Source organism: Myotis davidii, unplaced genomic scaffold, assembly GCF_000327345.1.
Source record: "Myotis davidii unplaced genomic scaffold, ASM32734v1 scaffold1437, whole genome shotgun sequence".
Taxonomy (NCBI): domain Eukaryota; kingdom Metazoa; phylum Chordata; class Mammalia; order Chiroptera; family Vespertilionidae; genus Myotis; species Myotis davidii.
In genome coordinates this window covers 999644-1027145 of record NW_006288601.1, presented here as the reverse complement: position 1 = coordinate 1027145, position 27502 = coordinate 999644, and the positions used below count along the sequence as shown (strand labels likewise).

Genomic DNA, 27502 nt, shown 5'->3' with positions numbered 1-27502 from the left:
TTAAGGGGTGAGACAGCATTTAAATGGCTGGTCTTTAATTCCAGGCTTCTTCATGGCAGCCAGATCCTGGAGTAATGTTCCAAGATGGTGGAGATGGAAACTTCAAGGCCTCTCAAGGACCAGACTTTTGTAACATGCTCGGCACCACTCACGCCACAATCTGTTGGTGAAAGTAAGGAGGCAAGCCAAGATCAAGGTGAGGGAGAGACGTCAGGTCTGGATGGGAGAGAATCTGCCCTTTTAACACAGCCTCCTCAGGTGACTCATACACCAGGCGTAAGTGTTATTTAACAAATATGTGCTCAGAGCTGTTTCCCATTGCATTTGATGCCAATCTCTATTTCTAACACTTATATACTGTATATGTGTTTTTTGTTTATTTCAGAGGGCTTATTTGTGACGTCACCTTTCTATCCCTAGAATTTATCACAGCATTTGTGACCCCGTAAATGCTCAGTAAGTACTTCTGAAATGAACTGCAAATATTTGGAGCTAGAGTGTGTGGAATGTCCTAAGAATCATTTGGGCTTGCGCTCATAGTTTTCATGCTAATGAGGGAGGTAAATGTGGGAAGGTAAGATTTTAGATACAGAGGGTTTCCTGGAATAGTAATTTGCTCAGGTGCTACAAGGAGATGGAGTCACCGAAGCTCAGAAGGGCAGGAGAGTCTGTGAGAAGGGAGGATCTGAGAGGAGCTTGAAAAGTGAGTAGCATGGGAAGGAAATGGGTGTCGTAAGTGGAGGGGCCCGGTATGACCACAGAAGTGAGCTTATGACCAACAGGGTCTGGAGTCGCAGCTGGTGCACGAGGCTGGTAAAACGGAATGGCATTGGTCCAGCAGGTTGGGGTGGCCTGTGGAGAGCTCGGGAGCGTGACCTGATGAAAACAGTTCCCCACGAACAATTTGTCAGTTGGAATGGCAGTTAAACATGATCAGCTCATAACGCTGCACATTAACCAAACTTGTTATTAAATGCTGGGGCCCTCTGGCCCGTGACAGTTGAGGCAATCTCTATTTTAGAACAGGCGGAAACGAAAACAGCGTAGGTGTGTTCCGATCGCCAAAGAATTCGCCCAAAAACCAATCCAGCCTCCAGGCTTATTGAGATATAACTGACATATAACAAAATCATTCTTCGCAGCGGTCGGAACTGGGGATACTCCACCCCGTACCCCGTGCGGCAGTCCCGAGGCTTCCAGCCAGCCGCCCCGCTTTTTCTAACGCCTGTTGATTGCCGCGTGCCAATAGCTCTGCAGACATACTCCCGCACCGAATCGGCCACACCTTTCTATAAATTATCATGCCCATTCTACTGGTGCGGAGACTGAGGCTCAGGCGGGATTCGGCAGGTCTCATGCAAAGCAAAGCTGTAAACCCGCGGCTGGAATGCAGGCCGCGCGGGCGGGGGATGGGGGGGCGGGAGAGACGAGCTTAACGGGACTCAGGAGGGACCCACGGCGGAGGGAAGGGCGACAGGAAAACGGAGACCCTTTCTGGACGCTGCGGGCCGGCTGGCCGAGCGCAGGACAAACCACTCCTGAGTGACACCTGTCACGTGTCCCCACTAGGCACCATCCCAAAATCACAGTGTCCACGGGCGAGATTGGAGGGGGTGGGCGATTCTGATTGGTTTAGTGGATCTCGAACCAGGACTACGTCCTGAGGCACAGGCGGGGAGTGGGCGGGACTTTTAAACAGAACCCCTCGTTTCATTGGTGAAAAGAAAACGAACCAGGAAGTGGTCGGAAGCGTGATTGGCTGTGGCCAGGATCCCTCCGACGGCCTTGTGGGTCCCGGTTACGGAAGCCGGGGAGGGCCGAGCGCCGGGTCCACCTGGAGGAAGTTAGCGGTCGGAGGCGGGGAGTGGTGTGTAGAGCAGGTATCTCAGGCCTCATGGCGACCGTGGAAGCGAGCGGCAGCGGTGGGAAAGGGCCAGGGGTGGAGACCCCCGTCACCTATTACCGTTTGGAGGAGGTAGCGGAGCGCAACTCCTCGAAGGAGATATGGCTGGTGATCCACGGGCGAGTCTACGATATCACCCGCTTCCTTAACGAGGTGGGGCCCGGGAGGCGGGAGGGCCCTTGGAGCTGCGGGGTGAGGGGTGGTCGGGCCAGGAAAGGCCGCCAGGGGTGCGTGTCGGAGGGAATGGACGTCCGGCTGAGGGCGGTGAAGCGTTTGCCAGGGGCCTCCACCCTCTGAGGGGGAAGCCGGGGGCGGGGTGGGGGATTATATGCACACATTGCCAGTCAGCACTAAATTCTGGTGCCTTGGGTAATACCGTGTATTGCTTATTAGGTATCGAGCACTTACTGTGTGCTGGGTGAACGTCAGCATTGTGATCCCCATTTTACAGAAGGGACAACTGAGTCCCAGAGAGACTGAGGACCCCCAAGGCCACACACTGCCTCCGACCCAGAGCCATACGAGCCTCCGCTCTCTCCACTCTGCCTTCTGAAGTGACATCCTTTTTGTTTCTCATTTTCTTGAGAAGAAGCTGAGATTCACCCCTCCCTCCACTATGCTGCGTTTATTTTTTTCTAACTTGAGTTCACCTTGAGGCCAGAGGGTCCTGAGTTGACCTCTCCATGGCCGTTGACTCAGGTTCTGTCATCCTCTTACATTTTCAAGGTGTTCTATTAGATATTACATAAGTCCCCTTTGAGATCATGGTACAACCGAGTGAGATTTTTTTTTTCAACTTAAGGGAACAGGAGAGGTTTATTTGTTTAACTTAATTGGGGTGTAATTTGCACTCAATGAAGTGTGCCCACTTAAGAGGTAAGTCTTGACAATGTGTTCACCCATGTAATCACAACCTCAAGTTTCGCCACTCAATTTTCAGCACCCTAAAGAGTTTCCTTTTGCTCTTTTGCAGCAGTCATTCCCTGGGCCCCCAATCCCTGAGGCTTTGATATACACATATTTTTTTATATATTGGTTTGTATCATTTTATTTTGAGCAATAGATGAATTTCCAAGGAATTCTTGCATAATGTAACCGAGAAAAAAGTTCCTTTCTCTGAAGGTCTTTCTCTGAAGCAAATATACAAGTTACTTTTTCTATTAATTTGGGGCCTAGGGAGGAAAATATCTACATCCTGATTCATAAATCTATAAAAACCTTTAACACGTAAAATTTCCCCCAAAGGACATTGGTTTTTTTAAAAATATATTTTATTGATTTTTTACAGAGAGGAAGGGAGAGGGATAGAGAGTTAGAAACATCGATGAGAGAGAAACACCGATCAGCTGCCTCCTGCACACCCCCTACTGGGAATGTGCCCGCAACCAAGGTACATGCCCTTGACCGGAATCGAACCTTGGACCCTTCAGTCCGAAGGCCGATGCTCCATTGCTGAGCCAAACCGGTTAGGGCCCAAGGCTTCTCTTAAACCTTGAGTTGCAGATCTTTACCTGCATTTCGCCATTTTACTTTCCTGTTCTGTAGTCTCCACTCTTGTTTTCTTGTTCATTCCAAGCCCATTCATTCATTCACTTACTATTCACATACTTACCAAGTGTGTGCTATGTGCCAGGTATTGTTCTAAGTGCTGAAGCTACAGCAGTGGATAATTAAACACAAGCCTTCATGGAGATTACAATCTGTGGGAAGTGGACAATAGTCAGAGTAAATCACTAAAATACATGCTATGTTAGGTAGTGGTAAGTGCTCAGAAGAAAAACGAAGCAGAGAAGAGGAGGACGGGTGTATGTTGGGGTGAGGGTATGAGGATGATGGGCTGAGATTTTAGGTAAGCTGGCGAGAGATGGCTTGAGTAAGACGATGACTCAAAAGCCAGCAGAAGTTACGGAACCAGCCATGTGGAAATCTGCGGGAGGAGCATTCCTGGCAGAGGGAGCAAGTTCAGAGGCCTTGAGGGAAGAATATGTGCTCTGTGTTTGAGGAACAGGGTGGCAGGTTAGAGTGGCTGGATAGCAATAGATGTCACCGGGATCAGGGGATAGCAGATCAACTTTGCAGGTTTTAGAAAGGATTTTGACTTTTGTTTTGAGAAGGGAAACCACGGTAGAGCAGACGAGTGACATGATGTGACGTGATGGTTTAATACTATCACTCCGTCTACACTGTTGAAAAGAGACTGAAGGAGGGCAAAGGTGGAATTGAGGATCCCAGTTCATTAAGGAGGCAGGACAAGAGGTGGTGGCTTGGTCCAGGATGGTGAGACGTGTCAGATTTTGGATGTGTTATGATGGTAGAGCCAGTAGGAAAAAATGATACATTGGATTTAAGGAGTGAGAGAAAAGAGTCAAGGGTGACACCATGCCGAAACCGATTTGGCTCAGTGGATAGAGCGTCGGCCTGCGGACTGAAAGGTCCCAGGTTCGATTCCGGTCAAGGGCATGTACCTTGGTTGCGGGCACATCCCTAGTGGGAGATGTGCAGGAGGCAGCTGATCGATGTTTCTCTCTCATCGATGTTTCTAACTCTCTATCTCTCTCCCTTTCTCTCTGTGAAAAATCAATAAAATATATTTAAAAAAAAAAAAAAGGATGACACCAAAGGTTTTGGCCTGAAGGCCTGGGAGAATAGGATTTCTATTACTAGTAGGTGAGGTGGGGAAGACTTATGGTATTAGGTCTGTTTTATTTTATTTCTTTTTTTCAAATATATTTTTACTGATTTCAGAGAGGAAGGGAGAGGGAGAGAGATAGACACATCAATGGTGAGAGAGAATCATTGCACACCCTTTACTGGGTCTCGAGCCCACAACCCGGGCATGTGCCGCAGGTCGACGTTCTGTCCACTGAGCCAAACCAGCTATGGTGGTATGTATTAGGTTTGTTTTTCAGCCAACTGCTTTCACATTTTAAATATAATTTGGAAGGATTGGGAATGGGATGTAAGGAAATTAGATCCAGGTACCTTTCTTCTGGAACTTAGGTTGATTTTATTTGTGAATAAATCATACAAATATACAGTGGAAAGCTTTCCCATCTGCCTAAAGTTAATTACTATTGTTTGTGTTTCTCCAGGTTTTTGTTTTGCATATGTAAGCAAAAGTGAAATAGCCCCTCCCACTCTTATTTTTTAAAACAGAAGGTAGTGTACTGAACGCACTGTCTGGGCCTGGCTTGTTTACTTAACTGTACCTATCAGGAATCTTTCCACATCGGTACCTGGAACACTTCTTATTTTTCACTGAATTTGTTGTCTGGGTCGTCATTTATTTAAGCAGTCTCCTATTGGGAAACATTTGGGTTGTTAGTAATATTTTGCTATCTTGGCCCCTCCCCCCAAGTGAATTCTGTTGCAAGCCAATACACATACCATAAAATGTACAGATTTTTTAGAATATATTTTTATTGATTTCAGAGAGGAAGGAAGAGGGAGAGAGAGATAAAAACATCCATGATGAGAGAGAATCATGGATCGGCTGCCACCTGCAAGTCCCACACTGGGGTTCGAGCCCACAACCCGGGCATGTGCCCTTGACAGGAATCGAACCTGGGACCCTTCAGTTCGCAGGCCGACGCTCCATCCACTGAGCCACACCGGCTAGGGCATCTACAGATTTTTATATGTAAAGTTCACTGAGTTTTGACAAAAATCTCACCTGTGTAATCATCACAATATATAGGACATTTGTAGAACCTTTGCCCTCATTTAACCATTGATTTGATTTAGAATATTAGAAAACTGTATGCGCTCTTTTGCGTATAGATCTGAGATTCATCTCTGTTTTATTCTATGTATCAGCAGTTTGTCCCTATTTATTTTTATTTTGTTTTATGATATTCTAAAACTTGTTTATCTATTAACCTATTGATTAACATTTGAGTTGTTTTCATTTTTTTGGCTATTATGAATAAAGCTGCTATGACCTTTCATGTACAAATCTTTGTGTGGACATATGTTTTCATTCTTCTTGGGTAAATGTCTAGGAGTGATATTGCAGAGTCATATGTTTTGTTTTGTTTTAACTTTTCAAGCAATTGCAAGAACTCTCCCCAAAGTAGCTACATCATTTTACATTCCCACTAGCAGCGCATGAGTTTTCTAGTTTCTCCACATCATCATTGACACAGGGTATTTGTCATTTTACTTTTAGCCATTCTCGTGCTTTTCATGGGTGTGTCCTGGCATGTAATTATGGTTTTAACTTGCATTTCACTGATGACTAATGTTAAGTATCTTTAAGGGCTGATTGGCCATTTGTATGTCTTTTTGTAAGGTGTCTGTTCAGTCTTGCCCATTTTTTAATTAGGTTGTTTGTTTTCTCATTATTGACTTGAAAGTGTTCTTTATATATCTAGATGCAAGTTTTTCCAGTATATGTACTGTGAATATATTCTTCCAGTCTGTATTTAGCCTTTTCATTTTCTTAACAGTGTCTTTTGAAGAGAATTTTGGTGAATTGTATATATGAAATAGAAAGCTAAAGGCAGAGTGCTGGCTTTGGGGTTTATGTCTGGTTCCGCTTCCTACTTAACCACTTAATAGTTGTGTAACTTTGTGCAAATAAGCTCTGTGAAGGCCTCTCCCATCTGTAAACTGGAGATAATAGTACCTACTCCACAGGGTTGTTGTTGGGACAGTTAATTTAGATAATTACTACAGACTTATCATGGTACCTGGTATAAAGAGCTCAGTAATGTTAGAGGTTATTTTCATTGTTAATAAAGTATATTTTCCTGCAGCATCTTTTGAGTGCTTACTAGTATAGCAGATGCTGTGAAGATTCAAAGGTGAATTAGCTGCCTTGGACTTAAAGGGAGGATGAGATTTGTGTATAAGTAATTGTGGAGCAGGGTAAAGTGTGAGCTTGCCTTCAGTAAGACTGAGAATGCAGGCTCTTTTTGATGCATCCCTAGAAGAACTCCTGAAAGCTTCAGAGTTTAACTAATAGCAATTCTTACTGGATTTCTCCAAGGCTGGTCAAAAGAATGCAATTTACATATCTTGTGGAATTAACAAATCTATAGAAAGAGTACTATCTTTCCCTGAGCAATCCCAAGTGGTGACAGCCATAGGGAAGACTAGGAATAACATGAGGTGAAATTTAACCCCCAACACTGTCCAGGTGAGAGGCCCTGATCAACAAATTGATTTTTACTTATTTTGTATGTGGGCTTCGGTGAGCACGTACCAGAGAGGGCAGGTGGGAGGGGAAGAGGGCAGAGTACTCCCTAGATCTCACTGTGTTTCAGGTGCCATGTTATGTTCTAGAATACAGTCATTAATAAGACAAGTCCTCCCTGTTCTAATGGAGCTTACTGTCTAGTGGGGGAAGAAGGACATAAATAAGTAATTCAGATTTTGGGTAGTGGTGACTTTGTAGGTGGCACCCCTGTTTTATTTTTTAAAAATACATATATTTTTTATTGATTTTAGAGAGGGAGAGAGAGAGATAGAAACATCAATTATGAGAGAGATCATTGATTGGCTGCCTCCTGCATGCTCCGCACCAGGATCTAGCCCGAAACCAGGGCATGTGTCCTGACTGGGAATCGAACCGTGATCTCCTGGTTCATAGGTTGACGCTCAACCACTGAGCAACACAGGCTAGGCTACTAGGCTCTTTCTAATCCAAAGGCAAATACCTATGAATCTTTACTATTTCTTCCTATTTCCTACCCAGGTTTATCATCTTTCTCTGCCCAGTCCTCTTCAAAATTTCCTAACTGGGATTCAAACTGGTGACCTTTTGGTTCATGGGTTGATGCTCAATCACTGAGCCATACCAGCCAGGTGCCCTTTCTCCCCTTTTATAATGATACATAAACTCTCATCCAGAATAACTGGATCTTTAGTTATTGAGTGGCTCTAGACAGTACATTGATTTTTTTTCCCCAGTGGATTTGATATATTCCGAACTCCAGACCAAGAACCTCTCATTGTGTAGTGGCATTAAGTACAGTCATTGTTTAACCCATCTTTGGTCATCTAGAAGGTACTTGAGAACCCAGCAGTGTCTCAGGGTCACCGATTTCCCCTGCTCAGTATTAAGAGATATAGAAGGCTTGCAAAGTCTGTCCTGTCCCTGAGTAGTCACTCTGACAAAGAGCATTTGAGTAAAGTTTTGACACATTTGTTCTTTGTGTCATTCTGTCGTTGCAAAATGAACAACACAGGGAGATTTGTTTTGCTCATCCATAGTTTTTAAGTTTTCATTAGTGAAAGTTATGACTGTTGTAGAGGAAGTTTTAAAGATACCAGCTAAAACACTTTACGGGGGGGTTTGCATTTCAGGAAAACAAACGCTTACTGCAGTTAGAACTCAGGCTGATTGCACATGGTAATTAACTATAATTGAAAATGTTTTTTTAAAATATATATTTTATTGATTTTTTACAGAGAGGAAAGGAGAAGGATAGAGAGTGAGAAACATCGATAAGAGAGAAACATCTATCAGCTGCCTCCTGCACACCCCCTACTGGGTTTGTGCCCGCAACCAAGGTACATGCCCTCGACCGGAATCGAACCCGGGACCCTTGAGTCTGCAGGCCGATCAGCTGCCTCCTGCACGCCCTGCACTGGGGATCATACCCTCAACTCCGGGCATGAGCCCTTGACTGGAATTGAACCTGGGACCCTTTAGTCTGCAGGCTGATGCTCTATCCACTGAGCAAAACCGGCTAGGGCAGAAATAAATTTTAAAGCATTTTAAAAATAGCCCTTTTTCTAAATGCCACCCAGCACATAATCCTCATTTCCTCTAATTTCAACCATAAATGCGAGCCCAGCTCAAACCAGAAGGATCCTTGCTGCATGCTCACCAGCTCATGCATTCTCTTCATTCTGAGAGGCTCCAGCTCAAACCGAAGGTACAAGGTGAAGGGCTACTCCAAGTTCCCAGCCGAGCTAATCCGTGCTTGGTCTTAAAAAAATAGAGATCTGTAATTCCTATTGGAACATGCTTTCAAAGTGGAGATCTTTGCCCACGAGTTCCTCTCTGACATAATCTAGTGCCCACTGGTGATCCATTCGCTCCAAAACTTCCCACTTTGTCTTGAAAATTTTGTTGGTGTCTGCTGCATGCACGGCCATGGCTGCTCCAACATTGCTCTTGCATCATTTCTGATTGGTCATTGGCATTATCTTGGCCCAGAACCAAAGAGAGTAAATGCTCTGAAGCCCAAATACATAGCAGACCAGGATGCAATTAATGTGAGTAGTTTGATTCCTTGCAGTAGCATAGACTTAAAATAGGGTCAGTGGAAATACGACTTTGCTTGTAACAAAGCTTGAGAATGTCTTGTTGATCCATTTACCAAGATAAGAATCATGGGGAGGACATTTGTTAATTCCCTTTCATATGTCATTGAGCATAGTGGGATCACTCATAGGAGAAGGCGGTTCTATTTCCCCATTATTTTATTTTTTTGAAAAATCTGTCCTCTGGGTGGTTGAAGTAATATTTCCATGTGAAGAAGGACTGCTTGGGAATATAATTTCTATTTTACCTAACTGTGCTTTGAATTAGGATTTAACTGTCAGATCCTTGCTTCTGAGTGAGCTCATCACTCTGCAGCAGGGTGAACACACAGTGGTGGGTCATTCGCACAAGGTGATGATAACAACGGGCAGGACCACCCTGAGCCTGAGGATGGAGTAGACCAGGAGCTCCCACCCATTGTCTTCACTGAGAGCCAGCTAGGCCAGGGCCCGGGACAGGCCTGGGTCTCTGGTCTCTCGCACTGCCTCCACCTGGAATGCCATTTCATTTAAAACAAGAGTATCTGGGGGGAGAGATCAACCAAAGGACTTGTATACATGCATATAAACCTAACCAGTGGACATAGACAACAGGGAGGTGAGGACATGAGTAGGGGGTTGGGAGGGCAATGGGGCAATAAGGACACATATGTAATACCTTAATCAATCAATCAATAAAAATAAATAAGAGTATCTGAAGTTTATAGAATTCTAAAACAGAAACCAAGGATTCCTTGAAATCTTTGCGTATTCCAAACCTTCTGTATTAAGACCACATTTGGGAGCTATTAAATATAGGGCTTTTTGGACCATTCTGACCCCCTGGCCTCAGTGAAAAAAAGTAGGCTATAGAAAAGTATATACTGTATGAATTCACTTTTGTAAAAACACAAAACCTTTATCACTGCCTAGTACATAAAATAGTAAGTACCACCCGGCAGGCATGGCTCAGTGGTTGAGCATCAATCTAAGAATGAGTGGGTTGCACATGCCCGGGTTGGGGGCTCAATCCCCAGTAGAAGTCATGCAGGAGGCAGCCCATCAATGATTCTCTCTCATCATTGATGTTTCTATCTCTCCCTCTCCCTTCCTCTCTCTGAAATCAATAAAAATACATATTTAAAAAAATAGTAAGTACTAATAATATTTATGGACTAATGTTTGAAAAGATTGAGTGGATATATGCGAAAAACGAGTATTACACACTAAAAATGTTAATTGTACTTATTTCTGCTGTAGTATTTTTTTGTTTATAAGTGGTGAGAGATTGTTGAAAATGAAATATTTTGTCATAGAAAGAGCTGTGTAGGAAGTCATAAATTTAATCATTCCCTGAAATATCTCAAGCCACTAATAAGTTTTGTTATCCTTTTACTCTGAAAAGCAAAATAATAAGTTGGAATATGTCATAAAGGAAAAATATCTTTCATAGTTTAGGTACTTAGAGCAAACTGGGACACAATTCCAAAACTAATAGCTTAATACAGCTGAGAGGTTTCAGATATAATAGCAGATGAGTGGTGGCTATCTAACCCTTTACTCTTTAAAACAGCAGGCTTAAATACTGGCATGGGAGACAACCCGCTGGCTGGAGACCTTTAGGAGACAAAGTAGAAGTAATTCTTATCATCAGGGAGCTCATAGGCAAGTGACTATGCCTGGGAGGTTACACTTATGTTTATGTTTCAGCTGAATTCATTTTTCAGACAGGGAGGATCATATTAGTCCTGCCAAAAAGTTTATAAAAAGAAACTACTTAACAGCATTACTTGAGAGTTCGAAAATACAATTTTAGATAATATGTCAAATAATTTGCTAGTTTTAAGTAAATGTTTATTGAGTATTTACTTTAGGTCAGGGACTGTGCCAAATCTAACTTTTAAAAAATTATTTATTTTCTGGTCCTGGCTGGTGTAGCTCAGTTGGTTGAGTGTTGTCCTGTGCACTAAAAGGTCGCCGTTTAATTATCAGTCAGGGCACGCGCCCAGGTTGCAGGCTGGGATTCCTGGCAGGGAACGAGCAGGAGGCAGTGATTGATATTTCTCTCTCCCTCTCCTTTCCTCTCTCTCTAATAAATCAATAAAAACATTTAAAAATTTATTTTCTGAGTAGATAATACTTCACTAGGTGAAACAATTTCAAAAGGGTCTGTAGTTTAAAGTCTTTCTCCCACCCTGTCTCCCAGCAACCGCCTTCTTGTTTCCAAGGAATTTTTATGCATATGCACACATATATGGATCTGCTTTTTAAAATCACAGATGATAACATTATACAAATTGTACTCTCTCTTCTTGAGTACAAAGTATTTCATATCCTTATCCTCTCTCTGATACAATCAGTAGTTAAGATAGGTACTCATTATCTCCATTTTACAAATAAGGAAATTAAGCTATCTAAATTTCTTCATTTGTCCAGGGCAGGGGTCCTCAAACTTTTTAAACGGGGCCAGTTCACTATCCCTCAGACCGTTGGAGGGCTGGACTATAGTTTAAAAAAAAAAGCTATGAACAAATTCCTATGCACACTGCACATATCTTATTTTGAAGTAAAAAAAACAAAACGGGAACAAATACAATATTTGTATTTGCATGTGGCCCGTGGGCCGTAGTTTGAGGACCCCTGGTCCAGGGTAATGATATAGCTAGTAAGTTATACTAGTAGACAGAATCTACTTTCTACTACTTATTTATTTAACTTTTTGTTTTGAAACCATTTCAAACTTACAGAAAAGTTGCAAGAATGGAATAAAAGATTTCATGTATTTGTTTGCCCAGAGTCTCCATTCAGGTTTCTGTAGCTATCTCAATAATGTTGGCAAAAGAAATCTACCCAGGAGCGCACACATTCCCAGTTATTTTGTCTCTAGCTCCTTCAGTCTGGAACAGTTCTTCAGTCTTTCCTCAGCTTTCATGACCTTGACATTTTTGGAGATCAAAGGTCAGTTGTTTTGTAGACTATCAATTGGCAATTATCCTAGGTTTCCTCACAACTATACCCATAGTGTGCATTTTTGGCCAAAATACCATGGAAATAATGCTGTGTTCTTCCCGTTGCATCCTATCAGGTGGCATACAGTGTTGATTGGTTCCATTAAAGGGAGAGAAGGGAAAAGAGGGGAGAGTAAAGTAACTTTTATTGGTTTGCTTTTCAGAGAGCCTTCTGTTCAGTAACTATCTTTCCCTTGTAGCATCCTGGCGGAGAAGAGGTTCTGCTGGAACAAGCTGGTGCAGATGCAAGTGAAAGCTTTGAAGATGTAGGCCACTCCTCTGATGCCAGAGAAATGCTGAAGCAGTACTATATCGGTGATGTGCATCCGGTAAGAACCCATTGGGCTAGGAGTGCTTATGGGGAGGAAAGCTCCGGACAGCCACAGAACAATGGAAATTCATTCAGCCCAGCCATCAGGCTAAATTTTCTCATGTGCACTGGCCTCACTGTGCAACGATACAGCGTCTTGTTTGTAAAGCGACACATGTAGTATCTCTGAAAAGCTAAGGAAACTGATTGTGGATGTCTTTGTTTGATCGATTGACTGATTTTTGTAATGTAGTTAACAACATCTCTACTTAATATAGTGGTTTGGTTGCTCTTGCAAATTCCTTTCTAAAGATGGTAACTGGACTTTTTAAACCATACCATTCTAACAAGAGACCTTGATCTGCTCAGGGTCAGGCAGACCCTGATGTCTCTTAGGGAATTCGTTTCCATGTTCCAAGGTTAGAAACAAGCACATGTGAGCATTCATTGGGATATGTCTTAAAATACTATTTGTTTTCCTCTTTTAACAGAATGACCTTAAACCTGACAGTGGTAGCAAGGTAAGAAGTCCTCTGTTTCTCTTGTGTGTTTCAAGTGTTTATATTTCTACTTACTCACATAGAATTGCTTTTTAAAAAAATTATCTTAATAAGAGAAGTGTTTACTTTTCCCCAAGCAAAAATCCTATTTTTCAGGAATTTGGACTCTGTGCCATCTCAGGAAAAAAGAATAGCTGAGTCTTGAACAGTAGGAAATATTTGTTCATGTTTCTATTTAATTTCTTTAAAAAATTGAAATTCTAACACCATGCCCTATATGGTTTTGAAAGAAATTAGTTTATGAGCTCTGTTGTAAAAAATAATTTATTAGTCTTACATTAAGTAGTGTAGGTGATAATAATTGCGTCTGCATTGGAAAAAGAATTGAAAAGTTGATTTTTCTCTTACAAATCTTAGAAGGCGTTATAGACGGAAGTAATTGACTAGAACAGGCCTTTCTGTCCCTAGTTCCCAAATTTAATCCTTTTACCGTGTAGTATCAGATGGGCCCAACCCTTCCCATTTACTCAGTGATACAGCAAAAACCTTAATGTGCACTGCATAATGTAACAGGAAGAAACTATGAAAGCCTTTTTTGCTTCCCACAAGCTGGGTGGTTCACCCCCTTTCTTCCCTCACAATTTTCCTTGATTTCTGTCCATCAGATAGATAGCTGTTACACTGCCTTCTGATTTAAAGGGACAGCAGTTTAAAAGTAGATGCCTAGGACATCATGGGAGCGATGCTCCTACTCCTATTCCCTCTTCTACCTTGTTCCTTCCCTTTCCTCATTGAGCTGGAATTTTTTAACATGTTCGACACAGCAGTTAAAGTTGGCCTAGACACAAGAATTCTTTCAACCCGAGATTGCTTGACAATGTCTGCCATCTGTTGCCCTGCAATTAGAGTGTGTAAATTAACTCTCTGTCTTGCTATCCTCTGCTACTCTGAACTCTTGAATTGTTTATGAAGGGGGATGAAATGGTTCTTTAAATGCTTTGTGAGCACTGTTGGTTTGTTTGTCCTCCCCTCCTAACACATATACCATCCGTTCTTGAATCCTCACTTTTCTAATTCAGAACAGATTTGGCTCTGGCCGAGTGGCTCAGTTGGTTGGAGCATCGTCCCATACACCAAAAGGTTTGGGGTTCGATTCCTGGACAGGGCACATACCTAGGTTGTGGTAGGCAACCAATCCATGTTTCTCTCTCCTTCCTCTCTTTCTAAAATCAATAAAAAATATCCTTGCATGAGGATTAAAAAAAAGAGAAAATTTGAACTAGCCTGGTTTTGTTTATTGACTATGTCGGGGAAACACTGTTCTCAGAAGCCAACATTTGATTCAAGGGATAATCCATTTGTACAAGAGATGCACCTTGTATCTGGGAGCCATGATTCCCTTCTGCACAGGAACCATGAGAGCACCCTTTCTATGAAAACAATAGAGGCCCTGGCCTGGTAGCTCAGTTGGTTAGAGCATCATCCCAATAACGTGGGTTCAGTCCTTGGTCAGGGCACATACGAGAACCAACCAGTGAATGAATAAGTGAAACAACAAATCCGTGTTTTTCTCTCTCCCTCTCCTCCTAAAATCAATCAATAAATTTTTTTAAAAAAGGGAAAACATTTTTGGAATTATAATGTCTAGAAGTCTACAAATTGCCTCTTGTTGCTGTTTTCCTTTCTTGGTAATACAGTCTGTAGTAATAGGAATGGAGAGTGGTGATTTTCAAATTCTGCTCTTCGTGCCACCTCTATTGGACTCCTTTGGCATGTTTTCTGAAATGTATATTTCCTGGGCTTCCATTACTACTGATTCATCATCTCCGGAGGTAGGACTTTGGAATTTGCCTTTAAAGTAACCCAGGTAGCCAAGCACCAGATTTTTTGCTGAATGGTATGTTGATCTTTTGTTAGGAAACATGGGGAACTTTTATTAATTCTCTTCTGTGAAAAGCACTGTCTGCCTTCTATAGGTCGAAGAATTAAGGAGAGATGTTTCAGTTAAATGAAAACTGTTGAGGCTTGGAACCTTTTGTAATAAATATAGAAAAAGAAACCCTTTCAGCTCACCAAAATTCTGTAATAATTTAAAAGCCTCCAAATGTAGTTTGGCTCCTGCCTGGGTTAAACTGATTAAAGGCAGTGTTTTCAAGTATCTGTTTTCCTCCTGAATGTTATACCCAAAGGACAGTCTCCATTAAGAAGGGAGTCTGGCAGTTGAGTGGTTCCAGTCACACTGCCGTACTTCAGCAGATCAGGCAAGCAAAAAAGCCTTTTGGAAAATTTTCAAGACCACCTACATAGGTTGTCATAGAGCTGTAGTTTAACCTGATCTCAGGCCCAGGAAGAAATTCTTGGTCCCTCAGATTTACTTCTTATGGAGGTTTTAAATAGGCTCTTCGGTGTCTAGGATGTAGGTGTCTCTTTAAAAAAAATTTTTTTTTAAACATATTTTATTGATTTTTTTTTACAGAGAGGAAGGGAGAGGGATAGAGAGGTAGAAACATTGATGAGAGAGAAACATTGATCAGCTGCCTCCCACACACTCCCCACTGGGGATGTGCCCGCAACCAAGGTACATGCCCTTGACCGGAATCGAACCTGGACCCCTTCAGTCCGCAGGCCAACGCTCTATCCACTGAGCCAAACCAGCCAGGGCTTAAAAAAAGTTTTTGTCCTAGTTTAAATATTCACCATGAAGAAATAGATGTAATGTTAATTTTATTAATACTTTCTTTTGGTTAAGAGTTTCTGAACCTCTATAAATAAGCCATTTTTTAAAAAAAGGCTGCCTTATGGGATAGTTCTCATTTTACTTCTCCTTTATTTCTCCACCTCTCCTTCCACAGCTCCATATAGCTTTCCTGTCCGAAACTCCTCTCCACCCCTCAATAACAAAAGACAACAAAAAACACCCAAACATTGCTATTTCAGAGTAGAAGTCAGGAACCTTTCCCCAGATTTTTTTTTTAATATAGATTTTTTACAGAGAGGAAGGGAGAGAGAGAGCCAGAAACATCGAGAGAGAAACATCAATCAGCCGCCTCCTGCACATCTCCCACTGGGAATGTGCCCGCAACCAAGGTACATGTCCTTGACCGGAATCGAACCTGGGACCCTTCAGTCCGCAGGCCGACAATCTATCCACTGAGCCAAACCGGTTTCGGCATCCCCAGATTTTTTGAAACTGCCTTTCATACTGCTTTTGCAGGTAAATAATTGATGGTTATCATTGTTTTCTTTTGAGATTATAATGCCTGAGGTTCAAGGCCTTGAAATACTAAAATACTAAAACTGAAAATCTTAGAAAACAGATCTGGCAATAGATAATTTTTTTTACTTGCTTCAGTCAAAGATAATTAGCTAGCTAAAAAACCTGTCTATCTCTGTGACTCTCCCTTACTGGATCCGTCCCCGTGCTGAGAGCCATCGACCTTCTATTCATATTTGACTTAACATTTTTCTGATCTGCTTTTGGTTATGAAAACTTGTCTTGGAAACAGACTTAGTGTTTTCTGTGCCAGTTTGCCTGCCTGCCTACTGTACTGCAAGTAATCTAGACACCGTGTGGTCCACGAAATCTCTGTTTTGAGTATGCATTTACTTATTGATTAGCTGTTTTATCACTGCCATCAGTTCAGAAGATTGAGGTACATGCATATGCTATCCTGACCAAAAAAAGCAGGTGCCATATCTTATTTATTCAACAGGTATTACCTACTTGACAGTTCACCTACTTCACTAGTCAAATCTCATTACAATGACTAGACCCAGTAACTTGACCAAAGTGATTCCCTCTGGCCCCCAACCATTTTCCTGTTTACTTTTCCAGAGAGATTCTGTGCACACATAAGTATAAATAGGTTGACATGGATAGGTGGATGGGTGGATAGATTTTCGATTGATAGAGCATAGATTAATGGATAGATGGATGGGTGGATAGATTGTTTGATTGGTAGATAGAGCAGCTATCCCTGCCTTAAAAAAAAAAATCTCATAATACTATTCTGCACCTTGCTTCTTCTTTTGGTTAAGAAGGCTTTCTTTTTTTTTTTAAAATATATTTTATTGATTTTTTTACGGAGAGGAAGGGAGAGGGATAGAGAGTTAGAAACATCAATGAGAGAGAAACATCGACCAGCTGCCTCCTGCACACTCCCTACTGGGGATGTGCCCGCAGCCAAGGTACATGCCCTTGACCAGAATCGAACCTGCGACCCTTGAGTCCGCAGGCTGACGCTCTATCCACTGAGCAAAACCGGTTAGGGCACCTTGCTTCTTTTTACTTAAACATTTTTATATTAATGATTGTTCCTTATCAGTTCATAAAGATCTTCCTCATTCTTTCATTTAAAATTTTTTTTTCCTTCCTCATTCTTTTAAATAGATATTTAGTATTTCATAGACCAAAGTTTTAATGAAATGACATTTGCTATAATAGGATTTGAGCTATTTTTTTTAAAAAAAACAAGATTGTCTCCATAGAGACTTAAACATTTTTTAAAAGATTTTTAAAATTAATTTTTAAACTTAAGTTTAACTTTTGAAATCCAGTAAATTTCACATAATACTGGAAGCAATCCACACATTGGGTTTAAAGTCATATACATTTTTTTCTTCCAGATGCTACTTACTTGTGTTATGCATACAGTTTTCTATTATACATACATAACATATTATCCATATATATAACAGTCAGTTTACCTTCTCTTATGGGAGAAAAGGATACATTGTTTATGTAATGTAGTTATTGGTTACATTACACTAAAATTTTCCTTTTAAGAATTCTTGAATATTCCTATCATAATTACATCCTAACCTATTACAGTTTGGAATGGGGAGGTAGAAGTTTTGTAGATGAGTAGTGATTGCCATTTACCAAAGAATTTTGTCAGGTTACTTTGTTCCTGTTTTTGTCTAACATTTGTATTTTGTACATAATCTTTTGAAATAAATCATAGAATATAATGGCAAAATCACTCTTGAAAGACCAAATACCCTTTGCTGAGGGATCTCAAGGATTAATGTCTTCTTGTAGCCTTCTATTTAGAAATGATTTGTAGTTTTACAAAACAAGGTGTTAGAAGACAAGGTAACATTCATTTTAAATCAGCCCTCCAATGTTATAACAATTTTTCCCCTCTTAGGTCTCTGTAGGTATAATTCTATGAGTGTTTTAATTTTAATTTTTCAGTAATGTCGTATACATTGTATCACAATGGGTTCTTGAGAGAGTTGTGTAGAAATCTGTTTTAGAGGATGTTTTTCATCCTTGAATTTTGCCCCTATTGACAGGGAAATATTTTTTCCTTGACTGGGCTGACTCTAGTGATATATGCTCTGAAGACAGTAATTGTTAAACAGTATTTTCATCCAGAAAGAAATTTTAGTACACTAGAAGCCTGGTGCGTGAAATTTGTGCACTCGGGTGGGGGGCCCTCAGCCCGGCCTGTGCCCTCTCACAGTCCAGGAGCCCTCGGGGAATGTCTGACTGACGGCTTACAGTCAGACATCCTTAGTGCTGCCATGGAGGCAGGAGAGGCTCCCGCCACCACCGCTGTGCTCGCCAGCCGTGAGCCCGGATTCTGGCTGAGCAGCTCTCCCCCTGTGGGAGCGCACTGACCACCAGGGAGCAACTTCTGTGTTGAGCATCTGCCCCCTGGTGGTTAGTGTGTGTCATAACGACTGGTCTTTCCACCGTTCAGTCGATTTGCATATTAGCCTTTTATTATATAGGATTAGAACCTTCATGAGAAGGCTGTCCTCAAGATGCATACCACATTTCTGTTTCATTGTTGGATTAAAATGTTGAAATCTTGTACTTTCAGTACTTAAACTTTTTACATTGTAAGATGAACCTAATACTAAAATTCATATAGTGATAGCTCATGGTAAAAGTTCATTATATTAAGGAGGAAAAATCCTCTCCAGTAGTGTCTGAGGCCAAAAGTTCCCGAGTTGTTTTTCATAGGTACTGGCCACATAGATACCAACGTGTTCTAAATAAAAAGCTGTAAAAACTGCCAGACCACCCAAACACTCATTAAATTTGCTGAAGGTGTCCTGTGGCTTAAAATCCACTTCTAATTTTAAATACTTAGAATCCTCTTGGAATAGCAAACACCCAACTGAGGAATTAAAACATAAACTTCTTGTATATATTATAATATATTTCTTTTTTTATTTAAACCCTTGAAAGTCTGAATATAAACTATTTAGGCTAAAGATACACTTATAATGCCCCTTCTGTATATTTTAATGCATTATAATCATAATTCACATCGTTTCCTATGGTGACAGAACACCACTTTTTAAGCGTGTGTTCTCCCGTGTTAATTTCTGTTCATTTTGAACTAAAATCAGAGTAGACTTAAAGCAGTTTGGTTGTTTGGAAGTATATTCCCAACTCCTTGGAGAATTAAAAAACATGCATATTAATTACTTAGTAAGTCTTTGGCTAGAACTTTGGATTTGATCTGTTCTCTTGTAACTAAAATCATATAGTACTGCAATTACTACTTTCCATGCCAGATCCAGAGCAGTCGCTGTTCTCTTTTCCAAAGATCTTGCGTGTAAATGAAAATGTGGGCAAGAACATAACCAGCCAGAACACCCAAAGGGATAAATTAAAGTCAGTCATAAACTGTAGGAATTTCACTTAAACATTCCTTAGATTCAGCACAGAGCTTTGGAGTGGAAATGAGAATTGGGAAAGTGTATAGAAAGCCAGAAGGGTGGAGGTGAGGGAAGGTTTTGTGTTAATAGAACCTTCTTTTTTTTTTTTTAAATTTTGTAAATTTAAAAATAACTTATTTTGTCTCTTTTCCAAACTTGGCTGAGGTACTTGGCTAACTAAGAGCAGTGTCTTAAATAACTCTTTCATTATAGTTGATTAAAAGTGGAGTCACTGTAGTTTGGCATTTACTTGGCTGTCAGTATTTTAAAGAGAAAATATGCCTCTTTCTCTTTTCTCTAATGTTAGGGAAGTTGGTCTTTTTGACTCCAGGGAAGGGTTGATCTTTTTTTTTTTTTTTAATTATGTATTGATTGATTTTTAGAGAGAGAGACTTCAATTTGTTGTACCACTTATTTATGCATTAATTGCTTGATTCTTATATGCTCTGACTAGAGAGCAAACCCACAACCATGGCCTATAGGGACAGCACTCTAACCAACTGAACCACCCAGCCAGGGCAGGATGGATTGATTTTCAAACAGGGGTTGAAATATTTAGTTAAAAAACATATACATTTAAAATTTTATTATTGCATATTAGAAACTTACAATTTCAGCATTATGGTTTGGTTCTCTTTCTCTTTTCTCTCAGTTTGTTTACTACACTAAGACTCACTCTAGTTAGCACACATATAAGGTTTTGGTTATAAAAGAGGCTAAAAGCATTGAAATCTAGAGAATCCATTTATATGAATTATATATATGGCTTTTAATGTGTTGCAGATTAAACATCACAATACATCTATTACTCCATAGTGCTGTCATGTAAACATTGAAAATCATCCCATTAAAAAATTTATATATACTAACTCCACAATTTTTGTTTTATAAATCATTGGTTTATATGTGGATAAAGCATAAAAGACCATGGACATTTTCTTGATGGAATTCAATTATTTCTTGACTGCTTTAGTGGAATATTTTTAAAAGGCAATATTACAAATTAACTTGGTGCACACACCGTCACTAACACTACCTTCCAAATTTGTAAAACATTTGTTGTATTTCTCAAAGATTGATCTGTGACATGTTTTAATTAGCCCAATTTGTTCTATTCTAGTAGATATGACTCAGATAACTGTAATCATTAAGGCCTTAGTGAAGTGTAATAGTACAGTAATATAGTTTATCTAAAAATTTTTATTGGAAATTTTACTTGCCTGTAGGCTAATTTCTTTCAGGTTTGGGGCATGTATTCATTTGCATGACAGTGTCTTGGATATATGAAATTAAAACTCATTTCATGGTCTGCTCTAAAGTATCTAGGCCAGTATGTAGGATTTTTGAAAATCCTGGGAGAATACTGATATGGGGGTTAAGCAGAGTTAATACTCTGTGTTCACACCCTGGAGTGTTTCTACATATTGGCAAAGATGATATTTTGGGCAGCAGTAGCCTATACTAGTGGGTTATTGTCCTCTGGCAGTAAGAGGGTCTTTTGTAGTATACAGTTAATTAATAGAATCAATGACTTCATTTGATATTTACTTAAATTGAATTTAAAAAATTTAGTTACAGCTTTATTAAGATACTAGAGGCTCAGTGCACAAAATTTGTGTGTGGGGGGGGCAGGGCGGGCTGGTTCCCTCAGCCCGGCCTGCACCCTCTCGCTGTCCGGGACCCTGTGGGATGTCCAGCTGACATTCTGCTGTAATGGTCGCTTAGGCTTTTATTATATAGATAATTCGGATCCCATCCAATTCACCAGAATTTTGTTTTTAAGGGTTTTCAGCAACCATAATCACAGTCTATTTTGGAACATTTTCATCATTCCAAAAAGAAACCGTAAACCATTAGGAGTCATTTTCAATTTTTCTCCAACTCTTCTTCCCCTGAGCCCTAGGAAACTGGTGATCTGCTCTCTGCCTCTAAATTTGTTTATTTTGAACATTTCATATCAACAGACTTATATAATATGTGGTATTTTGTATCTGGCTTCTTTCACTTAGCATAATGTTCTCAAGGTTCATCCATGCTGTAGTAGTAGTGTAAAGTGTACTTCATTTCTTTTTGTTGTCAGAATTTTGTTTTTAAGGTTATTTTGGTATTTTCTTTCCATTTACTTTATTCTTACCCTTTTCATTATGAAATAAGCCCTAAGGTCTCTAATCATAATTATTATGATTTCAGAGAGTAAGCCAGTTCATTTCTGTAAGCCACAAAACAATCAACTCCATGCTATAGAGCATTTCACAGTTAATTTATATATCACAAGACAACACTTTATTTTTAAAATATGTTTTCAGAATATTTAATCTTAGTTACTGCCAGTGGCAAGCCCTACTAAACCAGATGTATCACTGTGACTATAATTGGTCCATTTCAATATAATTTTATCAGTAGCATTTTTTTTTCATCTAAAGAATGTTTAGGTCATTTCTTTATGCTTTCATTAATGGTTCTTCACTAAGGAATACCAGTATATTATCAGAAATAAAATTCCCAGTACTCCCATCGCATTTAGATTTGTAGACATCAAATTGCATGAAAGATGAAGTTCTGTTATTAGCTGCAGAGTTTATATAGTTATTCAAGAAGATTTATGTACTCTGTTAATCTTCATTCTTTTTGTTTTGTCATTTTTGAATATGCATCTTCTTCAGGACCCTTCGAAAAATGATACATGCAGAAGGTTAGTATCCCTTTAATTCACTTCATTCTGCTCAATATAATGTCTGGCAAGAGGTTCTTCCATAAATCTACATGTATGACGTAACCTAAGAATACTGTTTGACAGTTAATTCTTCTTTTGGCCAAAATTATTGCACATTCAGAAGTTCCTTAGCATTAGCAAAATTAATTTTTACAGTCTTAATCATTTTGAGTAATCTCAAAAGAAGCCTTGAGTAATTTTTAGATTAAGTTGGAACCACACTCAGTAAGAGGCTGTATGTGTGGACAAGTAACTACTATTGATTCAAGCACAGTCTCTGCAGCTCAGCTGAGCTGTGCAACTTCCACTTAAAACGTAAAGTCACTCAATCCTCCCAATCACTCTGTAAATAGGCACTATTACTACATTTTACAGAATAAAAAATTATGTGTTGCGGTCACATGTAGAACTTTGGGTTTTCTCAAAAGCTCGCTTACTTTGCACTAATATCAGTAATACAGCTCTGAAAGGTATGTTTACCATTCCTTAAGTGCTTCTACCTGAGGTGACTGTGGAATCCTAGACTTGTAAAAACCTTTATAGAGATTACATAGCTACCTGTTTTACCTTTCTTAGGTCGCACTTAGAGCATTTCAGAGAGAGAGAGAGAAAGAGAGAGAGAGAGAGGAAATGTGCCCCCCGCCCCCCATAAACGTGTAGTGTCTTTTTTATTTGAGGTGATGGACAGAGTGCTAGAAAAGTGCTAACTTGAAGGAAACAGTAAATTTAGCTTCCTTAATATTAAGTACTTATGCTTAAAGAATTTGAAAGCCATAAACTTTGAATAGACTTACGCTATAGATAAAACTAAGAATTATTATGCAGAATACATAAAGAATTTCTACAAATCAATTAAAAAATAACTTAGTAGAATATGAGGAAAAAACAACTTAAGAACCTTAAGAGGAAGAAACACAAATATAAGCACATGAAAGAAAGATTTAATTTTACTTATCAGAGAGGTACAAATTAAAACCATTGGGTATATTTCATACTTACCAGATGGGCAAAAATTTTAAATTTTAGAAATCAAAGGAATTGTTTAGGAAGTAGATCACCAAGATTCTTAGGCTCTTCTTAGGGGAATATAAATGGGCACAATCACTTTGGAAAATAGTTTGGCATTATCTATTAAATTTCACTATGAGTAACTTTTAACCCAGCAATTCCATTTCTAGGGATGTATTCAAGAGAAATATGTGCACAAGTATACCAGGAAACACGTACAGGAATGTTCACTGCATTATTCAAGAAGAAATAATGAAAATAACCATTAATAAAATGAATGAATTCATTTTGGTATATTCATACAGTGGTTATCACTTGGTCTTTTGTACTGACAAATTTCTCTTTGTTGTTTTCTCAACGATCCTTGCTTTAAAAAATAATTTTTTTTTTTTAAAACAAAGCTACCTGGTTTATATGCTAACCTTGTCCAGAGCAGCTTTTGCCATACTTAAATGTACAAAGTGCTAGGCATGTTTAGGCAAAGAGAATACTTTTTATTATTGAACCTAAGCCAAAACTGCATATGTCTTAAGTAGACAGGCAGCCAGGCCATTTGGGTCATGGAATTACACCTTTAAACCAGCAGTGCTAATAAGCTCTATTAGAAAAGAAGAATTATTTTAAGGAGAATGATGACTGTTCTGAAACTCCTAAGGAAAATCTCTTCTATGACTTTATTAGAACTAGTAACATGTTCAATGTATGTGCATGTGTGTTTTGTAATTATTAATGTCCAAAGTGTGTGTGTTTGTTCAGATTTGTTAGTGTCCAAACTTAACTAGAAATTAATAGGATAGGTTTGGAATCAGACTTCTCTACTAACTTCACTCTGTGATTTTGGGTGCAAACTTGTATTTCCTATGTGAAAATGAGACTAATAGTAGAACCTATTTCATAGGATTGTGAGGATTAAATTTACATGTGAGGCAGTTATTGCCAGTAGTTGTATTAGATGTTAATGCTTCTAAATTTATAATTATATACATATAAAGTGGTGGCTTTTTTCTGTTTTAAAGCGTTAAATGTAGAATATGTGAAAAACAAAGCACAAAGAAGAAAAATTGAAACTACCATAATCCCATAACCCAAAAGAGCCATTATATGACTTTGTAAAAATAGAACCCAGATATTTGTTCTTCTCCAACTACTGTGTGAGAAAAGCAGTTAAAACCCCCAAAGTAAATCGGAACTCTTTTACTCACATAAATACTAAAATGAGAATGTTGAAAGATAGTGAATGTTTGGTGTAAAATGTTCATGATGTTGTTGCTTTTCCCCCCAACTTCTAGTTGCTGGTCATACTGGATTTTCCCCATCATAGGCGCCATTCTCTTAGGTTTCCTGTACCGTTACTACTACCCCTCAGAAAGCAGATCCTCCTGAGGAGGCCTTGTCGAAGTCTGGAAAGAAGATCCACTTGGGAGTGGAAGCTAGAGACTTATTTGGAGGCTGCAGCGGTGTCCTGTTCTCAGATTCTTCCAGTTGTATTCTCCCCCCACGGAGCCCACCTCAGAGCTGGGGACAGGGTGCTCCTTCCTCAGAGCCTTACTCCCGAAGCACCTGCTCACTGTCCGGTGTCCTGGCCAACGGTTCCTGTCTTCACTGGTTTTCACGAGCATCTTTCTATTTCATTGTTTTCCGTTGATAACTGCAGTCCATGTGCCCTAGCGACATTGCCCTTTGGTAAAAATGCCTGCTTTCCAGTACTTTGCACATTAACATACTCTACTTTTGAAGCTTTTCTTTTTCCATTAAGTAAATATTGTTATTTTAAATTTTGACTTTTTTTCATTGTTTGTCCAAAGGGATTTAATTCATGAAGTAAGTTGTGCATTTATAACTTAAAACACAACTGCCAAATGACCTTGGTCCTTGTTCATATTTGTTAAAACTAAAAAGAGCCATGTGATCATCTCCCTCCCTCCCGAGCTAGCTCAGCCACCAAGAGCTCAGCCAGGTAGCTCTTGCCACCATCTTGTCCACTGAGTGGTCCTGAACAGAATTATGCTTCCTTCCCTTTTATTTTCTGGAGTGGAGAGAAACAGGGCAAGGGAGAGATGGATTGGAGTGATAGGGCGAATTCATAGCAGTCTTCTCTCTGAAAAGTATTGAAAAACGCTACTGTAGGACAGTTTAGAAAAAGTACCAGACTTCATCCTTTACTTTGGTTTGGCACCAGTTTCTAGCCACTTTTCTTATTTTTCCTTTCCCTCAACCATCTTTATTGGTAAAATCAAATTTGTAATGATCTCTGTAGAGCTTTCCCGGGGATTTTTGCTGCTTTTTGGTGTATTGATTAGCAAATTTTTTATTTCCTGTTTTAATGAAAGTAAGAGACTCCAAAGTGATCAAAGGTACAGTATATGATCTTCTGTTTGCCCAGTGAAATAACGTCCATAGTCAAGTGGCAGTTGAAAGGGGGTGATAGTGACAAAAGAATGTTTTCCATGTCATCTGCATTTTACCTCCATGACTGCAATTTGTGGTTTTGTTGTTTTTCCATTTAGAATTAAAAAACTGGTAGGCTTTTTTTTTTCCCCCCTCAGATGAGTGTTTCATGAAGAGTAGATTATTACCGAGAATTGTGTTATTGTTTCTCGTTGGTTCAGGAATTTCTTTGGCATATTTGCCTTTACATTTTTTTTCCCTGTGGAAACACCTGAGGAGACAGCACACTGTTTCCTGCCAGCCACTGCTTGTGGTGATTTTTCTGCCCATCTTCTGAGGATTACCCGTCTGCTGCTGAGCCATTGTCATATGCAGCAGGGAGCAGCGCAGTTCAAGAAGAACCATGGGCTCTGCTTAGTACCTCCTCTTGCTTCCTGCTTGCCAGGCATTTGACAAGACAGGAAACTGCCCAGCATAGTGTCTGCCCATGCAAACTATTTAAGAAAAAGTTCAACCCAGGTCTTGTATCCTGTGATTTAGCAATTGACTGAATCAGAATTCATTAAAATAATATTACCCCCCCCCCAAAAAAAATAAAATAATATTACTCAATTTTGCACATTTGGATATGACACTATCGAGTAATGTCTTGGGATTTCTGGCTGACTTTTATATTTCTTTTATGATAATAGTCAAGCTTCTATCGTTAGAAAATGTTTTGTATGTATTATAGGATGCCTCTTTAAGACAATTTATTAAAAAAAAATCTTTATTTATTATGTAGCAAAAGTTTGGAACTACTGATGCTCCTTCATTTGAAGGCAAGGAAGGGTTGCCTTGAATAAGAATTGGTATATAATTGGTATAAGTTGGATGATTGCACTGGACTACATTGGGATAGAAGTAAAGAACAAAGAAGTATTGAGGAGTTGGAAAGGGAACATTCAAGCTAAAACTAAACCGGAAGATAACTTGGATCAATCAAAAGTGTGTTGGCAGTCTCCAAAAGTGAATGAAAAACATCTAGCTTGTAAGAAACATTAAAAAATGATCGTCGTAAGAAAATTGGTGTTTTTGATATTTTTAGGGTAAACACCAATGCAAAAGGTATGTTTTTCTATTTCATATTGGTTGTCTTTTCCTGTTTATATCTGGACTCAGAGCCAGAGGAAAAGATTTTCAGACTTTGTCTCTACCATCTATGAAATTCATCCAATACCCAGGACTGCTTTTGAACTGCTAATATGATGTCACTTTATATTATTTTGGGTCCATTTTCTATTCTTCTGCCTACATAAACAGCTGAAGTGAAAGGTAGAGTTTGTGTGAGAGTTTGCAGAGGTTTTTCTAAACAATAAAGTAATACAGTATGTTAGCCAAATCCATCAAAAAGGACTTTTAAGAGGTAGACTCGAATTCTCGAAATAGTCTCAACATTGGTAGGTCACGAAAACCTCTCTGGAGCAAGTGGGGCCTGCCCCTGTTGGCTGGCCGCACCCCCGGAACTGGTCTTGGCTGTTTGGTTGTTTATTCCTAAGGACGATTAGCTGCAGCTGTGCACCATACTGTACACATAATGGCTGGGGATCACAAAAGCAGATGACGGAAAAATTGTGCCACCGAAATAGGGATGTCCCAGGTCTCCAAAATGTCCTGGCCCCCTGACTCTTAAGAATTTTGGTTTCAATATAACATCTACATTTGTAAAGACAAGAAATATTGTGTCTAATTCTTGAGTAT

At 39.7% G+C, this 27502-nt stretch overlaps 1 protein-coding gene across 2 annotated transcripts; it reads left to right on the top strand.

Moving 5' to 3' along the window:
• Nucleotides 1-1794: 1794 nt before the first annotated feature.
• LOC102766431 (cytochrome b5 type B) lies at nucleotides 1795-25155 on the top strand. 2 transcript variants are annotated; one of them, XM_015561780.1, is made up of 6 exons: nucleotides 1812-2056; nucleotides 12366-12494; nucleotides 12967-12996; nucleotides 13132-13183; nucleotides 22317-22345; nucleotides 24664-24721. In XM_015561780.1, the coding sequence occupies exons 1-4, from the start codon at nucleotides 1895-1897 to the stop codon at nucleotides 13171-13173; spliced, it is 363 nt and encodes a 120-aa protein (XP_015417266.1). In that variant the 5' UTR covers nucleotides 1812-1894; the 3' UTR covers nucleotides 13174-13183; nucleotides 22317-22345; nucleotides 24664-24721. The 2 variants fall into 2 exon arrangements, with proteins under 2 accessions (XP_006760415.1, XP_015417266.1); XM_006760352.2 differs by lacking the exon at nucleotides 13132-13183 and having other exon boundaries at nucleotides 1795-2056; nucleotides 24664-25155.
• Nucleotides 25156-27502: the final 2347 nt, after the last annotated feature.